This window comes from Erinaceus europaeus, chromosome 10 (genome assembly GCF_950295315.1).
Source record: "Erinaceus europaeus chromosome 10, mEriEur2.1, whole genome shotgun sequence".
In the NCBI taxonomy this organism is placed as follows: domain Eukaryota; kingdom Metazoa; phylum Chordata; class Mammalia; order Eulipotyphla; family Erinaceidae; genus Erinaceus; species Erinaceus europaeus.
The window spans coordinates 7,241,625-7,263,144 of NC_080171.1; the positions used below are offsets into that span (position 1 = coordinate 7,241,625).

Below are 21,520 nucleotides of genomic sequence, written 5' to 3' on the forward strand. Positions count from 1 at the left end.
TTAAATCTCATGTCCTAATTTTGACTTAAAAAGTCGGACATTGTGGAAGAAAATGAGTCAAGCACTTTAGGTTTTAGACGTCCTTTTTGATGATGCCTTGATAGATACTCAAGTTAAGAAACCCAGTGAGTTCCACTGTCGTGACTCTGACCATTCTTTCTAACTTTTAATGTAGGGTTTCCTAAAAGACCCCCAAAACCTAGTTTCTCATAACTTTGTAATCGAGGTTTTAATGGAATTCTTCTAGGTATTTTTGCAAGGCTACCAGTTACATTTGACTCATCTCTGTAATGGATCAAAGTTTCAAGAGGTGATTAAGCTTGCTGATCAAGAGGTTTCCAGACTTTGTGACCTTCCACAGGAGAAGCTGGCGGCAGCAGAGCAAGCACTTCGATCCAGTATGGACATCTTAAAGCCAATTATAGTGAGTAGACTCCTTATATGGAGAAACTTTAAGCATCAGTGCTTTTGGAATGTGAATTTTTCCCTTGGACAACATGGCTCTGTTTATGCAGAAACATAAGTTTGGCATAGTTCTGAGACCAGGCCTAATGTTCTTTTGCCTGTTTCAGTCAAAGAAGGTGTTTATTTATTTATTTATTGCCACCAGGGCTATCTTGGGCTCAGTGGTAACTGCTCTATGAATCCACAGGTCTGAGAGAGGAGAGGGAAGATGAGAGGGAGAGAGAACGTTACCTGTAGACCTGCTTCACCGCTTGTGAAGCATCCCTCCTGCAGGTGGGGAGCGGGGGCTCAAACTCGGGTCCTTGGATATGGTATTATGCTGCTTAATTTTCTCCATAATATAAACTACTGGCTGTAAATGTCTCTGTAGTCAGAAGAGCAAGGTAAGCTCATCTGTGCAGACATTTGTAGCCTGTATACTTTTGTGATGTGAGGCAAAGAGAGTTGAAAGTTGTTACAAATGGTAGACTCTCTCCTTATACCATGTTGACTGTGTCTCTCCACTTGACTAGAGGAGAGAAATAACAGAATAGCTTTCATAACTTGACAACCAAAAGCTTAAGAATCATCCTGAAAATCTCTCTGGTCATCCTGGTAGAGTAGATAGAAATACATAGTCAAAATGGTTAACTGTGGAGTCAGTAAACCAAGTGCTTATCCTTGATATATTACAAGGGAGAGAGTCTGGCCATAGAGAAAATGCCTGTGTTGTTGTCTTTCTGTCATCTATAGAAGTTGGCTTGGAGCACTAACGTTTCTACAACCAGAAAGCAAAACAAAGTCACATAAACAGCCTTTCAAGTGATGCCATTCTGTTGTGTTGTGATTATACTGTATTGATCAATTGGCTGGGTGTCAACTGGACATTGGCATCTCCAGGGAATAGGAAGTGTCTCAGTTCAGTTCCTGTCTACTGTTGGGTGGTCACTCTCTATATAAAGTCAGGAAAGAATGGGCTCCAGATTTAGACTATGTTTAATAGAATAGTTCTGTGTAAATTTTTTTTTTTTTTTTAGGAAATGGTTTGTAAACATTTTGAAATGAAGTCTTATTTATTGAAGTAGCTAGGTCTTCCCTGGGGCGCTGGGATTGATGGTTTATTGATGTCAAGCAGCTCTTTAGTTCTGCCATTCGGTTGCGATTCCAGAATTTGTGATGGCAGATAGGTGTGGTGTGAGGTATTGTGCCAGGCTAGCTTCGCTGGAGAGAGAAGAGACCAGGAACTCGTGGCTGAGTGGGAATGCGATGCAATACTTTTATTGATCAGAAAAAATGCCTTTATATCTTTTGAAACGGAAGTGGCAGGTCAGAAAAGGAAATGGCTAGGAGAGGGGGTGGAGAGAAGAAAAGAGGGCAAAGGTTGCAAGCTCCATCTAACCAGTGGGGATTAAACCAATACCCTGCAGGCAGGGCGGGTCTCAGGCAAAACAATGATTATGTAAATAGACCCCAGCGTCAAGCAATGCAGGGGACCTGGCGTAATGACCAACAGTGTTGTTGCACTTGGACAACTGATTTTGTTAGGAAATGCCAACAAGAGCAGTGAGCAGATGCCAGGTCTATGTTGTGGGAAGATAAATGTCCCGGCATTATCCATTTCTATACCAAAAGTAGATCTTTGAGATAGACGTGTTTTGAAATATCAGTATCTTCTCAAATTTTTTTTAAAAATATGATTGCTTACCCATTTTTCAATCGATGGTATTATAATTCTCTTGGACTTTCTTTAGTCTCCTGATCACCTCTGGATATCAGTGTTTTGGCAACAGGGAAGTGTGTCAGAGTGGAGAGGACATGACCTTAGGATCAGCTGCATTTGGGTTCAACTACTGCTTCAGCCTTTTATTAGCTGCGTGATTTGGATAAAATATTTAGCCTTAGAAAGTCCAAGCTGCTTCTTTTATTTGAAGATCACGTAACTTACTCTTTATTGTGATTATTGGTAATGCAGATGGAGAACTTGTCATGGGGCCTGACAGATTAGATAGTTGATAGATAGAAACTAGAAATCTAATTGATGTAGCAACCCAAGTCATACGCTGAGCTTGCAAGACAACTTTTTTTCTGTAGACCAGTGTCAGGAATTAGAATCATACCAAAGTTGTTGTGAAGAATGTATCAATGAAACATTGCATTCCTTGCCTAGATATTTCACGTTTCTTAATCTGTAGAATCTTATTTATGTTGAAACCTCAGTTAGACTGTTGAATCTTTTTTTTTTTTTGCCTCCAGGCTTATTGCTGGGGTTCAGTGCCTGCATCATGAATCCACTGCTCCTGGAGGCCATTTTTTTTCCCTCCGCTTTTGTTGCCCTTGTTGTTGTAGTCTTGTTGTGGTTATTATTGTTGTTGATGTCATTCGTTGTTCGATAGGACAGAAAGAAATGGAGAGAGGAGGGGAAGACAGGGGGGGAGAGAAAGATAGACACCTGCAGACCTGCTTCACAGCCTGTGAAGTGACTCCCCTGCAGCTGGGGCGCCGGGGGCTCCAACTGGGGTCCTTATGCGGGTCCTTGTGCTTTGCACCACGTTCGCTTAACTCGCTGCACTATGCCCGATCCCCGACTGCTGAATCTTTTAAGTTCTCTGAGATTAAGAGTAGTTTCCATTCATCGTGCCACAACTTTTCTCTTTTTAAAAGGTCTATTTATCAAGTATGTATGAAGGAGGGTGTTCCACAAGAGACGGGGAGGGGGAGAGAGAGAAAGAGAGAGAGAGGAGAGGAGAGGAGAAGAGAAGAGAGGAGGGGAGGGGAGGGGAGGGGAGGGGAGAGGAGAGGAGAAGAGAAGAGAGAAAAGAAGGGGAAGGGGAAGGGGAAAGAAGAGGAGGAGAAGGAAGAGGAAGAGGAAGCAGAAGGGTGACAGAGATGATGAAAACAAAAGTAGAGAAGCCAGAACTTCAGTCTTGCAAACATGACACCAGGGATTACATCGGAAACCTCAGAAATGCAAATCCAGTCGTCTGTTGTTTAAGCCATTTTCAACCATACCACAACTCTCTTTTGGTGGGAAAGTATATTTATTGCATTATGTTGTTTTTTTTTTCTTCCTCCAGGGTTATTGCTGGGCTCGGTGCCTGCACCATGAATCCACCGCTCCTGGAGGCCATTTTTTCCCCCTTTTGTTGCCCTTGTTGTAGCTTTGTTGTGGTTATTATTATTGCCCTTGTTGATGCAATTCGTTGTTGGATAGGACAGAGAGAAATGGAGAGAGGAGGGGAAGACAGAGAAGTGGATAGAAAGACACCTGCAGACCTGCTTCACCGCCTGTGAAGCGACTCCCCTGCAGGTGGGGAGCCGGGGGCTCGAACCGGGATCCTTACTCTGGTCCCTGTGCTTTGCGCCACATGCGCTTGACCCACTGCGCCACCGCCCGACCCCCTATGTTTGTTTTTTAAAACTTAAGGACATATTAAGATACTGAGTGTAGCCACTGGGTATGTGTCAAGTGTGCTCTAGGAGCTGAACTCACCTAAGATCCTAACAAAGATGATTTTTTTGGTGAACCCAATGACTGTTTAGTATGTGAAATCTTGTCTCTAGGATAAATGCATAAAGGTAGTTGTGAAGGGAAGACTAATGTTACTTAATAATGATATCTGTGCTGCTTAGAAACTAACCTCTAGGAGGGAATCAGGACCGTTAGTAACTTCAGTGGTCTCATTACATAGCATGGGAGTTTGCTCTACCAGTTGGCTAGACAGGTGACCTTTTTCTTGACTTCCCTGAAGGTCCTTCTGGAAGCAACGTGTTTCTTTCTTAGAAGTTGACCTGTGGGCCTGTCTCAGCCACTCCACAAAACTTTCCCATCTGTTGTGGATTTCTAAAAGGGGTTGTAATTATAAAGCAGAAATTTTGGCTGCAGGAATGTATTGTTTTTTGTTGTCAAGGTCCTAGCTGATCATATTGATTTCCTATTGCTGCTATAATGAAAATTGCCCCAAATATAGCAGCTTAAAATAACACAATATTTTTTTTCTTTTTCTTCTCCTTCCTCTTCCCACTCTCCTCCTCCTCCTGTATTTATTATTATTTTTTTGCCACCAAGTTTGTCATTGGGGTTCGACTCCGTACACAAAGATTCCACTACTCCTGCTGGCTTTTCTCCTCTTTCTTTTTCTCTTTCTCCTTCTCTTCTTCTTTCTTTTTCTTCTTCTCAATATATAAAAGGAAGTAGAGAGAGAAAGGGAAAAGGAGAGCGAGAGAGAAAGGACAGAGGAAGAGAGAAAAAGACACTTGCAATAATGCTTTACTGCTCATGAAATTTATCCCCATACAGGTGGGGACTGGCATCTTGAACCCAGACCCTTGCATATGGGATGCCGCCACCCAGTCCTTCAGCACAAATTGATTATCTCACCACTTTTTAGACCAGAAGTCTAGGTACAGCATAGTCTATCTGGTGCCTTTACTTAAAGCCTCTGAAGACTGAAGTCAGGGTACTGACAGAATTGTAGTCCTTTTCGGAACCTTTGACAATGCATTTGCTTCTGAGCTCATTCAGGCTGCTGACTGATTTCAGTTCCTTGATTTGGTAACTGAGGTTCCTGTTTCTGAGCTGAGTATCAGCTCAGGGATGACCGTCACTCCTAGAAGACACCAGCCTTTCTTTTCATCCTTCCTCGCCAGGCCTTGCCCAGCCACAGTGGACTAAATCTCCCTCGTGCTTTAAACCTCCATGACTTCTCCATCTACCATATCTCTCAGCTATGGAGAAAGCTATCTACTTTTAAGGGGTCTTGTGATTACATTAGATTACATTAGATCTAGCAAGGTAATAGGTTAGGCTGGAGAGATAGCATAATGGTTCTGCAAAAGGCTTTCCTGCTCAAGGCTCTGAGTTCCCAAGTTCAGTCCCCAGAACCATCCTAAGACATTGTTGTGCTTATGTTGGTCTTTCTCTTTCTCTGTATATCCTTCTCTCTGTATCTCTCTCATTAAATAACAATGAAATATTCTAAAAGATTAATCTAGGATAGTCTTCCTATTTTAAGGTTCATCACTTTAATTACATCTGTAAAGTACATCTTATTTTGTAATGTAACATAATCTGTAAAGTACATATTTATTTTGTAATGTACCATATTCACAGTGGTGTGAGTATAAAATGTAGCTGGGGAAAAGCTGCTTCTTGCCTCTAGTGTATTGTTATTGAAAAGTAGACTTCATGATGTCTTTGAATTGTTTCATCACTGCTGTTGGCTTTCTTTGTTTCTCTCTGGACTTATGCACTTCCCTGTCTATTTGCTGAGAGTGACTCCAAAGCTTAGTAAACCCTACCCATTGCAAAGAGACCAGTGACTTTAGTATGCTGATAGTCTCAGCACAAAGCCTCACTCCCTCTGACAGAAATAAACGCAGTAGAGGGCAAGGGAAACTTTTTGGTTGTCACAGCGAACCAACTGTAAGGCCAAGCCTGGCAATTTGAGGAATTCTTCACTGGTTTTGGGTCTGTGCAGAACTGTCCTACTATTTCAGTTTAACTGCTGACTTTCCAGTAGCCTACGAACCACAACCTTTACCAATATGGAACCCTGATAACCATTTTGAAAGAGATGTGGGTTTGTTCAGCTTGGGCTCAGATCTCTGAGGTGGGTAAACAGGGTCTTATTCTTGAGTTGGGAAGGATAGGAATGGATTTATATCTCAGTAACAGCCTGGATAATGTACAATATGTGTGAGATTATCTTGACCTCTGATACCTTTACTATAAAAGGGACAGTTCTATTTTGGGAACAGAGAGTCCTGTTCCTTCTTCTGATGCATATAGCACATTCTTGCAAAGGCAGTTCTCAGCTCTGAAGTGAGGGTGCCCTGAGGTCCCCAGTAGACAAGTGATCTCAGAAGGCTGTGCATTATTGAAAGAACAAATGGAGAAGGAGCGAACAAAGACATCCTTGTCTTAAAGGGTCTTTACTTGGCATCTTCATGACCCATAAACAAGGACTCAAAATACAAATTGTGTTTACTTGTGGCATTTTGGGGCTACCTACTTCAGATTTTCACATTGCTGTCCTTTCAGTATTTGTATAGTCTCTCTCTCTCTCTCTCTCTCTCTCTCCCTCCCTCCCTCCCTCCCTTCCTCCCTCCCTCTCTTTTTCTTGAGGAAAATAGACTTGATTTTTTCTCTTCTCCTGCCTGCAATTCAGACATTTGTGGGATGTATTAGATTTTATGTGACTTAGTTTGATTTTACTGCCAACCTGCATATAGTATTTGCTTCCACTTGGAGAGCAATTGTAGTTCTCATGACTTGATAGAATGACGTAAACTTACTCGTCAGACTCTGTGTCAGCCACATCTTAGTAGAAAGTTTGGAGCAAATAACTGTTAAGAATTGGTGCATCTAGTAATGTAGTCTTAAGACTATTTAACTTCATTTGTGCAGACATGTTTACCTCACTGATACTATGCCCTCTTCTAAAAGTGCTGCCATCTTAAGAGTTTAATTTTGACTTTTTTAAAAAAAATCTTATTTATAAAAAGGAAACACTGACAAAACCATAGGATAAGAGGGGTACAGCTTCACACAATTCCCACCACCAGAACTCTGTATCCCATCCCCTCCCCTGATAGCTTTTCTGTTCTTTATCCCTCTGGGAGTATGGACCCAGGGTCATTATGGGATGCAGAAGGTGGAAGGTCTTGCTTCTCCACTGAACATGGGCGTTGGCAGGTCTATCCATACTCCCAGTCTGCCTCTCTCTTTCCCTAGTGGGGTGGGGCTCTGGGGAAGTGGAGCTCCAAGGCACATTGGTGGGGTTGTCTGTCCAGGGAAGTCTGGTCGCATCCTGCTAGCATCTGGAACCTGGTGGTTAAAAAGAGAGTTAACATACAAAACCAAACAAACTGTTGGACAATCATGGATGTAAAGGCTGAAATAGTGAAGGTGGAGCGTTGGGGGGGGGTCCTCCATTTTGTAGATAGCTAGTAGGGATATTTTAGTTATATTCCAAAGGGCCTATACCTATACTAGTATTTTTTTTTTCCTGAGCCTGAAATTTGATATGAAGGTGAATCCTAATTATTGTCTGGGGAGATGATGTCATGGCTGGGAAAAGGACCAGAAAGCTGGATCAGGGAAGAGGGTAGCTTCCTAATATGGGGAAGGGGTATAAATACTACTGTAAACCCCATCAATTTGATGTGATCTGGGGCCCATATTCAGCATAGGAGCCTATGTGACCTCTGCATCCCTTTAGATCTGAGCTCACATTCTGTGGTCATGAGTAGGAACATTCCATGCTGCCCCAATATCGGCCCATCTTCCTCTCATTTTGACTTTTAGTTATACTTCAGTAGATGTGTTTAGCTGTGTTTAAAAAACAGCAAAAAGCATTTGACAATATTCGCCTTTAACCCACTTGTATATTATGATGATTAGGATAGTGACTTCACCAAATCACTTGGAGTTTTCTATTGGAAAGCACACCAAACCACTAAAATTGATGAGATAACAATGAGCTTCATCAACTTTGAGCTTTTTGTGTGTGTGTGTGTGTGTGTGTGTGTGTGTGTGTGTGTGCAATCTCCATTGTGATTCCATAGCTGTATGATAAAAGACCAATGTTGGAATAGCCCAGCCTTCTCTGAATTTCAGACATGACTCATATACAATAAAATGAAGCCGAAAAAATGTGGCTTGTCCCTAAAATCTTTTTTTTTCCTAAATGAAAAACAAGAAGGATGAAACTCACCCTATAACGTTTCTCTTTGGAAACTTCAAAGCACAGAGCCTGTCATAATTCTGGTCTCAGAGTTTCTGCACCATTTTTCTTTTTCTTCCCCGAATGAAGCTTTTTTGTCCTAATGTATCTTTTCTTTAGACATAATTATTTGCTATGCATAGAGGTGACATAGGACAGCAAATAAGTAATGAATAAATGTTAAGTGTCTGACTAAAACTAGACATCAAAATAAGTGCTGAATTAATTGTCTGATGTGAGAGATAGTACTGGCTAGGCAAAGTGAGGAGATATTCCTTCCAGTAGAAACAGGATGAGGGTGTGGATCCACCTGCCAACATCCGTGTCCAGAAGAGAAGCAATTACAGAAGTCAGAACTCCCACCTTCTGCACTCCTTAAGGGATTTTGGTCTATACTCCCAGACAGGGGAAAAGTGACAGGGGAAGATGAGCAGAGAGCTCTGAACTCCAACTCCATCAGGACCTGGAGAGAGGACCATAAAGAAAGGCATTAGGAAGTAGTAACAAGTATATCTGTGACTTAGAAAGGAAAAGAAGGCAGGAGCATAGAAAAAAAGGGCAAATATATATATCTGCATATAGATATATATAAATATAGATAGATAGATAGATATACTAGTTAGCATATATCTGTGACCTTGGGAGAATCACTGCAGTTTCCAATGGAAGGAATGAGGACATAAAACTCTTAGTAGTGGGAATCATATCTTATATGTTATCTTATAATTATAAGATGATTATAACCAGTGTTATCTTATAATTTTATAAATCAATATTTAATCACTACTGCTACTACTAAAAAAGGAATTTATTCTTTCTATACTTCTAGGAACTTTAAACTTTACGTGTTCTCCTGATCTTGTGAGATACCCAAACTTCTTCTCAAGGTTATTCATGTGTTGCCTGTTTTATAGAAATGGACAAATATCCTCAGAGTTATATTGAACACACTACACAGCTACTTTTTACCTCTTGCATACCAACACCAGCTGACATATCAACATTAAAATATATGTCTTCCTACGTTTTAGAAAGTCCACTGGAGAGTTAGCAAACATATAGCTACAATAGCCTGTGTTCTAGTTAGTTAGGAGAGAGCGTCTTATGTTTTAAACTTAAGATGGTGAGTGCTTTTAAGTAAGTTGTTTGTGTTCAGCAGAGACTTCAGTTTTATATTTGAGCTTAGAGAAAAAGTACTTTTATTTTCTCATTTCAGGTGGGACTAAACTCTTCATCTCCCGTACTGAGTGATGGCTTGACTGAAGCCACAAAATCTTTGCTGGATAGTCTTGGGGCTCTTGCCCAAGAGGTAAGTTATCTTTGGCACCAGAAGACAGAATGTCTAATATTATGGTTTTTGACAATGAGTTTGGGGAAAAGGATTTTTTGATTTGACTTATCACTTGGAGAGCAGGGACCAGGCAGTGGTGCACCTGGCTAAGTACACATAATACTAAGCACAGAGACCTGTGCGAGGATCTGGGTTCAAGCCCCTGGCTTCACAAGTGGTGAGGCAGGTCTGCAGTTGTCTATCTTTTTCTCTTCCTTTCTATCTCCCCCTCCCCTTTCAATTTCTCTTTGTTCTATCCAATAAAATGAAAAAAAAAATGGCCACCAGAAGCAGTGGATTTGTAGTGCCAGCACCAAGCTCCAGACATAACTGTGAAGATGAAGAGAGAGAGAGAGAGAGAGAGAGAGAGAGAGAGAGACCAGAGCACTGCTCATCCTGGCATAAGGTAGTGCTGGGGATTAAACTTGTCACCTCTGAGGCCTCAGACATACAAATTCTGTGCTCTAAACATTTGAACTATCTCTCCAGCCCTAAAATAAACATGAGAAGTATCCAATATTTTAAAAACCATCTAGTTTTTTCTTCATGATTCAGAGTTGACACAATCTAATCTTAAAGATTCTTAAAGTTGATTTGTTAGAATCTGAAGGCCCAAAATCTAGTCAGTAACTTATCCCATTGTTACTCTTTGTCCTGAGTTGTTGAAACATTTGTAAAAATAATAATAATCATCATCATCATACTTAACTCCCTTGTGTTGCTTTTGTTTTCAGCAGCAACATCTCTGGAATTTCGTTATCAGTAGCAAGTTCAGAGAATCATGTTCCTAAAAGTTATCTAGCTAAAGGCAGAAAGATGGTATCTCCACTTTGGGTTCAGCTTTGGTCATGTAGAGTCTCTTAGATAAACATTAAGTTGAGTTTGCCTTTCGAGTCCATATGTTGACAAATGTATTACGATAACCTTTGTCAGAGGACCGGGAGGCCAGAACGTGATTGCACAAGCAGCCGACCTTTCCTCCACCTACCAGCCAGTTTCTGTTTTTGCCTTTTTGACAGCAAACCTTGTTTCAAACTAATGTTGGAAAGGAAGAGCTGTCTGGAAGTCCAGGGTATGAGGAGTTGAGTTAGGGCTCTGTGGTCAGACACAATTCAGAGGTTCATGTATAGTATGCTCAATCAGCATGGTTTGTGTGGAGAATCTTCTCAGACTTGATCCAAACTTATTTTGAGTTGAGTTGCTGTTCCAGTTGCTGGGGCTTGGTGCCAGCACTACGAATTCACCACTGCTTCTGGCAGCCTTTTTTTTTTTTTTTTTTTTTTTGATAGGACAGAGAGAAATGGAGAGAGGAGGAGAGACAGAGAGGAAGATAGAAAGATAGATACCTCAGATGGCACAAAGCTCAAGGTCCGGGTAAGGATCAAGGTTTGAGTCCCCGGCTCCCCACCTGCAGGGGAGTCGCTTCACAGGCGGTGAAGAAGGTCTGCAGGTGTCTGTCTTTCTCTCCCCCTGTCTTCCCCTCCTCTCTCCATTTCTCTCTGTCCTATCCAACAACGACTACATCAGTAAACACAACAATAATGACTATAATAACGATAAAACAACAAGGGCAACAGAAAGGAATAAATAAATAAATAAATAAATATTTTTTTAAAAAAAGAAAGATAGACACCTACAGGCCTGCTTCATTGCTTGTGAAGTGACTCACCCCTGCAGGTGGGGAGCCAGGGGCTCAAACTGGGATCCTTGCGCTTGGTACTATGTGCGCTTAACCCGGTGCGCCACTGCCCCGACACCCTTTTATTTTCTCTTTACTATTGCTTCTGCTCAAATGTCTGACTGAAGGCCATCACTTCGGAGTTATTTTCAGGAGGAGAGGCCCTCTTTCAGCTTCACAGTTATTCCTCTGACTGTGAATGTTGGTGGCCATTTTGTACATAGAGAAGTGGGTGGTCACCCAGGGTTCTCTGGGAAAGAGAAAGAGAGACAAAGGGCCATTTCTCTAAAGTCTTGTAGGCTGACACTCACTTGCCCTGCCCTACTCCTTCAGATGCCCTCACAGCCTTAGAGAAAACATGGAGACGACTGGTCTCTAAACTCAGGGTCTGGCTACAGCTGTTTCCTTTTATGCCTCGGGGCGGTTAAATGAAAAAGTAATTTAGGAATGTGTGTGATGCTCCCCTGCCAAAGCTGCAGCGAGTCTCCAGCTAAACATTACCCATTTTTCCTGGCACTGCTTTCTTGTGCCCCATCTGCTCTCTGATCTAGGGCAACCCAACGCCACTCACTGCTCCCAATGGGAACCCCTTCAAGTCTGTTGGGCCACACATTTGCTTATTGTTGGGCTTGCTATTTCTTGGAGACCGACAGAAGAAGATCATAAATTCCTGTCCTTGTTTATTCTCACAGTGTTCAGAAAGACAGTTCATTGTTTTGACACAAGCATCGTCCTGAGGTGGAGAGGGATGTAGCATTTTCTGAGATGTCTTAGCCAGTTTCCTTGTCTGATTCACATGAGGGGTGAAGGTGGGTCTTATTGCCCAGTCACTTAGTTGACTGACCAAACTATGATTTGAACTCTTGACTCCAAGGCCCCTTTTCTCGCTGATAGAACTTGCTTATTAACTAACTAACTTGACAGTAGCTAGAACAGGATAGAGGATCTTCAAAGAAAGAAAATACAGGTTGACAGGGCTTGGCAATTGGATGGGAATAGGATTTTTAGGAGCCAGATAAATCAAAGTTGACACGAGCTTCATACTTGCATGCCTGGGATTATGCCCCTAATGAGGCCAGGAAGGCAGGGCAGGGCAGGGCAGGGCATTGCAGGGCATTGCAGGACATTGTAGGACAGGGCAGGGCAGGGCACAGCCTCTGTTGTCCACTCAGTAGCTACCTAACAGGTTTGGCACTGCTAAGAGTTGCAGACTTGAATGAGGCATTCAGTTCTCTGTTCTTACGAGGTTTTTGTGGGATAGGACACAGATATAGAGAGGTCATTATAAACTGTGACAACAAGAATGTGTACAGTGAGGGAGAGTAAAGTCAGGTAAGGGAGACAGGTGTGTGTGTGTGTGTGTGTGAAGTCTTCTCTGATAAAATGATTGTTAAATCTGAGGAAATGATGGTGTGTGTCCTCTACTTCAAGCAGAAGGAACAGTAAATACAAAGATACTGATGCAGGTGCATGGCTAAGAAATATATTTATGGGTGAAGGTAGATAGCATAATGGTTATGCAAAGAGACTCTCATGCTTGAGGCTCCAAGTCCCAGGTTCAACCCCTTGCACCACCATAAGCCAGAGCTGAGCAGTGCTCTGGTAAAAAATAAATAAATAAAAATAAAGAAATATATTTAAGCTTTATTTTTATTTTAGTAGAGACAGAAATCAAGAGTGAAGGGGGAGATAGAGATAGAGAGACATTTGCAGCACTGACTGCCCACTCATGAAGCTTCCTCTCTGCATTTGGGGACTGGGGTCTTGAACCTGGGTCCTTGGGCATGGTAATATGTGCACTTAACCAGGTGCGCCACCACCCAGTCCCTAAGAAATGTACTTAAGGATCAAGAGGGACACCCATGTGGACAGAACAGAGTGAGCATGTGGGACAGGGGTAGGAGAGAACAGGACAGGGCGTGAGCTCCCTGCAGACTTGGCTGGCTGGGTTGGTGCTGGGTGAGACAGGAAACCATTGGAGGGCTTGGGACTGGGTGGCATATGGCATGTCTGAGGCTATTTATGTTCTGGCTGATAAACTGATAGCTGCGTGGCTAAGACAAAGAGAAAATAAGGCCATTGCAATCAGTTGAGGATAGCATGTCAGTCAGGCATTTATTCATTCCACCACATTCTGCTCCTGGGGTGTGAGCTCCATGTTCCCTTTCTGGAGAGAAGCCTTTGTGATATTGGGGTTTCCCCTGGAGTGTGTGTACCCCTATGAAGACTACAGCCAGAGTGAGGCACTGCATTATCATTCATGGGAACCAGAGGATGTGTGAAATGGGAAAAATACAGAGTCAGAAACCCAGGCTTTCTCCAGAACCTTTGGGGGGCTTCTTTCTCCTCTCCACAGCACTGTCTTCAGGTGATAATAAGGTGACGTTAGGGGGTCTGGTGGTAGCGAACTGGGTTAAGCACACAGTACAAAGTACAAAGACCCATGCAAGGATCCCAGTTTGAGCCCCCAGCTCCCCACCTGTGGTGTGTGTGTGTGTGTGGGGGGTCACTTCACAAGCTGTGAAGCAGGTCTGCAGGTGTCTCTCTTTCTCTCTCCCTCTCTATCTCCCCTTCCCCTCTCAAGTTCTCTCTGTCCTATCCAAAAAATCCAAAAAAATGACCACAGATGCAGTGGATTTGTAGTGCCGGCACCCAGCCCCAGCCATACTCTGGAGGTAAACAAACAAACAAAAAAGGTGATATTAAAGGGATGTAGGCATTTATTAACATTTTGTTCTGAAATGCAGGGAAAATGCTCTATAGATGTTTAATCAGGAGAGTGACTAAGTTACAGGAGTGCAGTTGAATGTGACACCCAGTGCTTATGGATTGTAAGTGCTGATACTGGAGGCAGGTGCGGGGCCCTCCCTCATTGCCACAGAGCTTATTCTTGGCCACCCTCTGTTTTGTTTCATTGCCTTGATGAGAAGTGGGACTTCGAAAAGTGACTTCTCTAGGGAAATAAACACACAAGATACTTATGTATGGAGTTCAAGCTTGATTCTCCCCCCCTTGTACTTTGTCCATTATCCTAAACTTCATTAACACAAGGAGGAGAGCTTTGCCCACAGTACATTTTCCTGCTAAGAGACAGAGGATGCCTCTATTTCCACAATAAAGACTGATTTTTTTTTTTCAAAAAGAGTCAGTGATCTAGAGTGTGAGACATTTCTGAAATGTGGATACCATTGTTCTGTTTATTCAGAGAAAGTGTCGTCTTCTGTAGAGCAGAAAAATCACACGATACTTACAAATAACACCTAGCTTGTTTCCTCTGACTTCTCAGTCATGCTTATCACAGTTATTTCCCAAACTGTGGGTGTGCTGGAGGTGTTAGGGGGTGAGACTGAGGCTCTAACCCCATGCAGTACCTACACTGAATGGACTCCCTGGTCCAATCTTTATTGTATTTTTAAAATTTTTTTTGCCTCCAGGGTTATTGCTGGGGCTTAGTGCCTGCACCATGAATCCACTGCTCCTGGAGTCCATTTTTTCCCCTTTTGTTGCCCTTGTTGTTGTAGCCTTGTTGTGGCTATTATTGTTATTGTTGATGTCGTTTGTTGTTGGATAGGACAGAGAGAAATGGAATGAGGAGGAGAAGACAGAGAAGGGGAGAGAAAGACAGACACTTGCAGACCTGCTTCACCGCCTGTGAAGCGACTCCCCTGCAGGTGGGGAGCCGGGGGCTTGAACCGGGATCCTCACGCCGGTCCTTGCGCTTTGCGTGGCATGCACTTAACCCGCTGTGCCACTGCCCGACTCCCTATTGTATTTTTTATTGGGGAGAAGAGAGAGAGAGAGCCCCACCGTGCCCCTGCAACACCCATAGAGCTGCCTTGGTGTTCCCTTGGTTCCTTTTATATGGTGGTGGGGGTTGAAGCTAGGTCCTTACGTATCACATGCCATGCTGAGCCACCTCCAGGCCCCTGCACTCCTCATTATGTAACGTGCATGGGAACCACCTGAGCGTGAGTCACATTGTTGCTACGGAAACCAGAGTCTGTATCCCAGTCAGCCTCCTGGACCAGGGTGATGTTGTCTCCCATAGACATTACGGCTGAACATTAGGAGGTGAGATGACCCCAGACAAGCTATGTTCTGGGGTCTGGTGCTAGGCAAGTCCAAGTATGAACCTGTTTCTTTTTCTCCTCTGTCCTTTCTTCTTTCTGCTTCCCGACACCAGCTGTTGAGCATGAGGAGCTGGAGCGACATGCGGCAGGAGGTGATGTTCTTGAGCAATGTGAATAGTTCCGGCTCCTCCGCCCAGATATACCAGGCGGTGTCCCGCATCGTCTGTGGCCATCCTGAGGGTGGAGGCCTGAAGATCAAGTCCCTCAACTGGTATGAGGACCACAACTACAAAGCCCTGTTTGGGGGCAATGGCACTGAGGACGACACTGGCACTGTCTATGACAACTCTACAAGTGAGTGTGTGTCACAGCCAAAGCCCTGGCCCCACTGCCTTCTTTCTCTCTCTCCCTCCCTTTCTTCTTCCCTTTCCTCTTTCTTCCCTCTGTCCTTCCTTCCTTCCTTCCTTCCTTGCTTCTTTCCCTTCCTTCCTTCGTTGCTTCTTTCCATCCCTTCCTTCCTTCCTTTCTTCCTTCCTTCCTGCCTTCCTGCCTTCCTGCCTTCCTGCCTTCTCTCCTTTCTTCTTTTTTCCCCTCCCTTTCTCCCTCCCCTCCCCTCCTTCTTTCCCCTCTACTCCCCCCCTTCTCTCCCCTTCCCTCCTCTCTCCTTCCCCTCCCTTTCCCTCCTCTGCCCTCCTCTCTCCTCCCCTCCCCTTCCCTTCCTTTCTGCTCTTCTTCCTTCCTCTCCTTTCCCCTCTCCCACTCCTCCTGTCCCTTTCTCTCTCTCTCTCTCTCTCTCTCCCTCCCTCCCTCCCTCCCTCCGGAACACTGCTTGGTTCTGGCTGATGGTGGTGTTGGGCATCAAGCCTGCAGCCTCTGCTACCTGGGGCCTGAAAGGCTGCTTAGAACCATTGTACTGGTTCCCTGCCCCCACGCCACCTTGACTCTGGACTCAGCCCTCTAGCTCACCCTTATCCTCTGGAGGGGCATTGGATGGTCACATGTCTGTTTTCCCACACATTAAAAGAAACAAAAACAAAACAAACAAACAAACAAACAAACTCCTGGAAGAGGCTTTTTCTATTTAGTGATCTCTTCTGGGAGTGAGGCCTGACACATCCCAGAGGCACAGTGTGTGGGCCAGATAAAGGAGGGACTGAGAGCCAATGTCTTCACCGGTCTGCAGGACGTAGGAGGGTGGTCATAAAGCCTCTTCTTCTTTCCCTCTTAGCCCCTCCACCCCTGGAGGTATGCTTCTTAAACACTGACACAAGGAACGCTAATGGCAATAACGATTAAAGCTGATATTCAGGGAGCTCTTTCCATGGACTGTGCATTCTGTATAAATTCTCTTTTATTTAACCTTCATAAGAACTGTGCAAGAATGGTTTTGCAGCCCCACATCGTTTTTATTAAGGAAATGTTGTTTACAAGACTGTGTTGTCTGACGAGTGCAGTGTCACATCTTCTCAGACTATGTGCCAAGCCACCTTCCTCACCACCAAGGGGCCCTTAAAAATGGTGCCCCTCCCCCCAGGAGTCGGGTGGTAGCGCAGAGGGTTAAGCGCAGGTGGCACAAAGCACAAGGACCGGCATAAGGATCCCGGTTCCAACCCCCGGCTCCCCACCTGCAGGGGAGTCGCTTCACAGGCGGTGAAGCAGGTCTGCAGGTGTCTGTCTTTCTCTCTCCCTTTCTGCCTTCCCCTCCTCTCTCCATTGTCTCGGTCCTATCCAACAACGATGACATCAATAACAACAACAATAATAATAACTACAACAATAAAACAACAAGGGCAACAAAAGGGAATAAATAAATATTAAAAAGCCCCCTCTTAGTGACCCTAATCTGAAGACACAGACCAAAGGTATCATCCTACATTAATAATAATAATAATATTATTATTATTATTATTATTATTATTATTTGGGGCTCAGTGCCAGCACTATGAATCCACTGTGATGAGTTTTTCCATTTTCTTGGGTAAGATAGAGAGAAATTAAGAGAGGAGGGGGAGGCAGAGAGGGAGAGAGAAAGCTAGACACCTGCAGACCTGCTTCACTGCTTGTGAAGGTTTCCCCTTGCCGGGGTCTCAAACCCGGTTCCTTATGCTTTGTACTATGTGCACTTAACCCAGGGGGATACTGCCGGGCCCCCACTACCACACTTTTTAGACTTAGAGAGTGAAGTGACTTGGTTACAGCCACATTCTAGTCAACCTACAAGAACTGAGAATAAATCCAGGTCTGAGGCCTCAGTGTTAACGTTGGCGTGAGTACTGTCAGACCTGGACATTTGATCTGCTGTTTGTTTTTGGTTCTTAGCTGGCAGGCAGTGTTAAAGAACCTTGTAATTTCATAGTCAGTCCCCACACTCGGGCACTTTTGTGGGGATGTCTGTCCTGTGTCTGGTAGCAGCGAGGAGCCAGTGTTACAGTTCTGAACAATGACACCTTTGCCCAAGAAAACATGATGTAAGTGAACCAACCATTCTCCATTTCCAACTGTGGGTGGGCCTTTCAGACGCTGAGTGAGGCAGCTTTTTGTAGATGATTGTAACATAAGAACCATTTGATTCTTCTGAAGAGTAAATCACTACCAGCATTGCAGGTTGCTTTGCGATCTGAGGGCATGGCGTTAGAGGGAGTTTTCTGAAATGCCATCCCCTCAGCTCCCTTCCTTCGCAACTCAACTCAAGAGAACCTTCACTTGTGTGGCAAATACAGTTGTGAGCAGATCCTTGTCGGTGTGATGTGTAGAGGATATTTAGCATCTCAAATATCCTGTTCAAATACTAATTTATTAATGAATGAGGGGGTGGGGAATGTCACTCTGGTAAATTAGGGACTCTGTCTGATAGTTTATCCACCATGTCATCTGGGTTATGAATTTTTTTTGTCTTTTAATCAGGAATTCTTTAGATAACCACACAGTATTGTTTGTTGTATCTTCAGAATTTGAATTTTTAGATTTGAAGTACATTTATGGCATGCAGTTGTGACAAGCTCTCTTAACTCGTTTATTTATTTTTTAAAAATTTTTGCTTGAAAACCAAAGTCTGAATTCTGCCCTCTGTTTTCAGTGAAAACCAAATGTTGAGGACTAAGGGTATGAAGCTGAAGTTATGCAGAACTGTGCATAGTCTAAAACAAAGTTCTAGATGATTTCAGCTGTGAGTTCCCTCTCCTCAGCATTATAATAAGCTCTGCTCATTTATCAATCATTGTCCTAGAGAGTATACAAATAACATTTCGGTCAATTTTCCCAAGATCACTACCAAGTAGGTACTATCAATTCTAGTTTCACAGAGGAGCAAACTGGGGCTCATACTTGTGAATTTATTTGTTACATAGCTCCTCAGAGGGACAGATGGAGTTTCAACACAGAATTGGCTGATGGGCTCCCAAGCCCTTCTTAATTTCTGTAATGTCACATACTTTCCTTTTATCTTCTTCATAGCTCCTTACTGCAATGATCTGATGAAGAGTCTGGAGTCTAGTCCTCTTTCCCGCATCATATGGAAAGCTCTGAAGCCTCTGCTTGTTGGGAAGATTTTGTATACACCTGACACGCCAATCACAAGACAGGTTATGGCTGAGGTAAGCTTACCAGTCCCAAGAGTCCCTTTATATAACTATGGGGAAAACTAAATTAATAAATCTGTCTTTGGGTAGGTAAAGCAGGTTGAGTATACTCATAGTCCTGGCATTTTTCAAGAGTGGGATTGGAGAGTGAGAACTTCAAGTCTGACACAGACTAAAGCTTATTCTCAAGGGTCAGAGGTGTTTCCGTGCAGACTTGGGTTGTGAGTCAAAATGTAAGGGAAGTGTCCTGGTTGTGGACTGAAATAATGGAGCATCTATTGAAGAAGCTGATCAATATTCATGTCTTTCTCCCTCCTCCTCTGCTTCCTCTTCCTCTTCCTCCTCTTTTCCTTCCTCCTCCTCTTCCTCTTCCTCCTCCTCCCTCCCTTTCTCCTCCTTTTCCTCCTCCACCTCCTCCTCCTCTTCCTCCTCCACATCCTCCTCTTTCTCTTCCTCCTCTTCTTCCTCTTCCTCCTCCACCTCCTCCTCCTCTTCTTCCTCTTCCTCCTCCTCTTCCCCTTTCCTTCTCCTCCTCCTCCTCCTCCTCCTTCTCCTTTCCTGCTGCCCTGGTATCCTGGCTGACTCAGGTGAACAAGACTTTCCAGGAACTGGCTGTGTTTTATGATCTGGAAGGCATGTGGGAAGAATTCAGTCCCAGGATTTGGAGCTTTATGGAGAGCAGCCCAGAAATGGACCTTGTCCGGGTAAGTGTCCCTCTGATTACTATGTCTCTTCTGATGCAAGAGAGTTGGGCTTCCAGTGATCTCTTCTCCAGAAATGACCGAGACAAGACTTCTTTATGTGTTTGTTAATTTATTGCCGCCAGGGTTATTGTTGGGGATTGGTGCCTGCATGACTTACTCAGGGTGGCCATTTTTTCATTTTCTGAAAATTTTATTTGATAGAACAGAGAGAAAGTGAGAGGGGAATGAGAGATAGTGAGAGAAAAAGAGAGACTCCTAGCCCCTTTTCACTACTCCTGAAGCTTCTCCTCCTCCCTACAGTTGGGAGGTAGGAGTCTGAAACTGGGTCCTTGGACATAGCAACATGTGTGCTCAGCCTGGTGTGCCGCTGTCTGGCCCCGATTGCTTTTTTATGTTTGTTTGTTTATTTATTTTGTTCAAAACTTTTTTGTAAAAGTATTTTTATTTTTTTATTTTTATTTATTTATTTATTTAAGAAAGGATTAATTAGCAAAACCATAGGGTAGGAGGGGTACAACTCCACACAATTCCCACCACCCAATCTCCATATCCCACCCCCTCCCCTGATAGCTTTCCCATTCTCTATCCCTCTGGGAGCATGGACCCAGGGTCATTGTGGGTTGTAGAAGGTGGGAGGTCTGGCTTCTGCAATTGTTTCCCCGCTGAACATGGGCGTTGACTGGTCGGTCCATACTCCCAGTCTGCCTCTCTCTTTCCCTAGTAGGGTGGGTCTTTGGGGAAGCGGAGCTCCAGGACATATTGGTGGGGTCTTCAGTCCAGGGAAGCCTGGCCAGCATCCTGATGACATCTGGAACCTGGTGACTGAAAAGAAAGTTAACATACAAAGTCAAACAAATTGTTGAGCAATCATGGGCCCAAAGCTTGGAATAGTGGAGAGGAAGTGTTAGGGAGATACTCACTGCAAACTCTAGTGTACTTCTGCTTTCAGGTATATATTTTGCAGTAGTTTATGGATACGTGTGAACATAAGCGCTCTCTCACAGAAACTGGTGTATATCTAGGTTTTGGGACTTTGTTAGAAAGTGAACCACCTGAGATGGAATTAGAGTGTACTATAAAAGGAAAGGTCTCACCCGAGTAAAGAAGCTGAAGGGTTGTCATTCCACACGTGAAGTCTCTGGACACATTCTGAAGTGAAGCATGTTGAGGTGGCAATTGTTGCGTTGATTAGGTTATGATCGGCAGATGCAATATTATTTGATATGGATTGGGAGATGTTCAAAACTTTTTTGATATGGATTGGGAGATGTTCAAAACTTTTTTGATATGGATTGGGAGATGTTCAAAACTTTTTTGTAAAAGTATTTTTAAAAATATTTTTATTTGGGGAGTCGGGCTGTAGCGCAGCGGGTTAAGCGCAGGTGGCGCAAAGCACAAGGACTGGCATAAGGATCCCGGTTCGAACCCCGGCTCCCCACCTGCAGGGGAGTTGCTTCACAGGCGGTGAAGCAGGTCTGCAGGTGTCTATCTTTCCTCCTCTCTGTCTTCCCCTCCTCTCTCCATTTCTCTCTGTCCTATCCAACAACGACAACAACAATAATAACTACAACAATAAAACTACAAGGGCAACAAAAGGAAATAAATAAAATAAATATAAAAAAGGAAAATAAATTAAAAAAAATATTTTTATTTATTATTGGATAGAGTCAGAGAGAAATTGGGAGGAGTGGGGAAGACAGAGAGGGGAAGAGACAGACAGGCACCTGCAGCCCTACTTCACTACTCAGGAAGCTTTCTTTCCTGCAGGTGGGGGATCAGGGGATTGAACACGGACCATAATGTGTGAGCTCAACCAGGGGCGCTGCGGCCTGCCCCCCTTTTATGTTTATTTATTGTAGGTGTCTTCAGCATAACTCAAGTAGCAGGACTGTCAGCTCTATAGAACTACAGTGGTGATGCACAGATAATAGTTTTATGCACATTGCCACCCATGTGCCTAGCAGTCAGGAATCGATTTTCTGAGAAGTCTAG

The 21,520-nt window shown here is 43.7% G+C and overlaps 1 protein-coding gene across 2 annotated transcripts in view; it reads left to right on the plus strand.

The window, feature by feature from the left end:
• The window catches only part of ABCA1 (ATP binding cassette subfamily A member 1), a 113,040-nt gene that overhangs the window by 26,428 nt on the left and 65,092 nt on the right, over nt 1–21,520 (plus strand). For both annotated transcript variants that reach the window (XM_060199072.1, XM_060199071.1), the window contains 5 exons: nt 248–424; nt 9,385–9,477; nt 15,360–15,600; nt 18,700–18,839; nt 19,412–19,528. In XM_060199072.1, the coding sequence (XP_060055055.1) occupies nt 248–424; nt 9,385–9,477; nt 15,360–15,600; nt 18,700–18,839; nt 19,412–19,528 (768 nt within the window). The remainder of the gene's footprint in view (nt 1–247; nt 425–9,384; nt 9,478–15,359; nt 15,601–18,699; nt 18,840–19,411; nt 19,529–21,520) is intronic.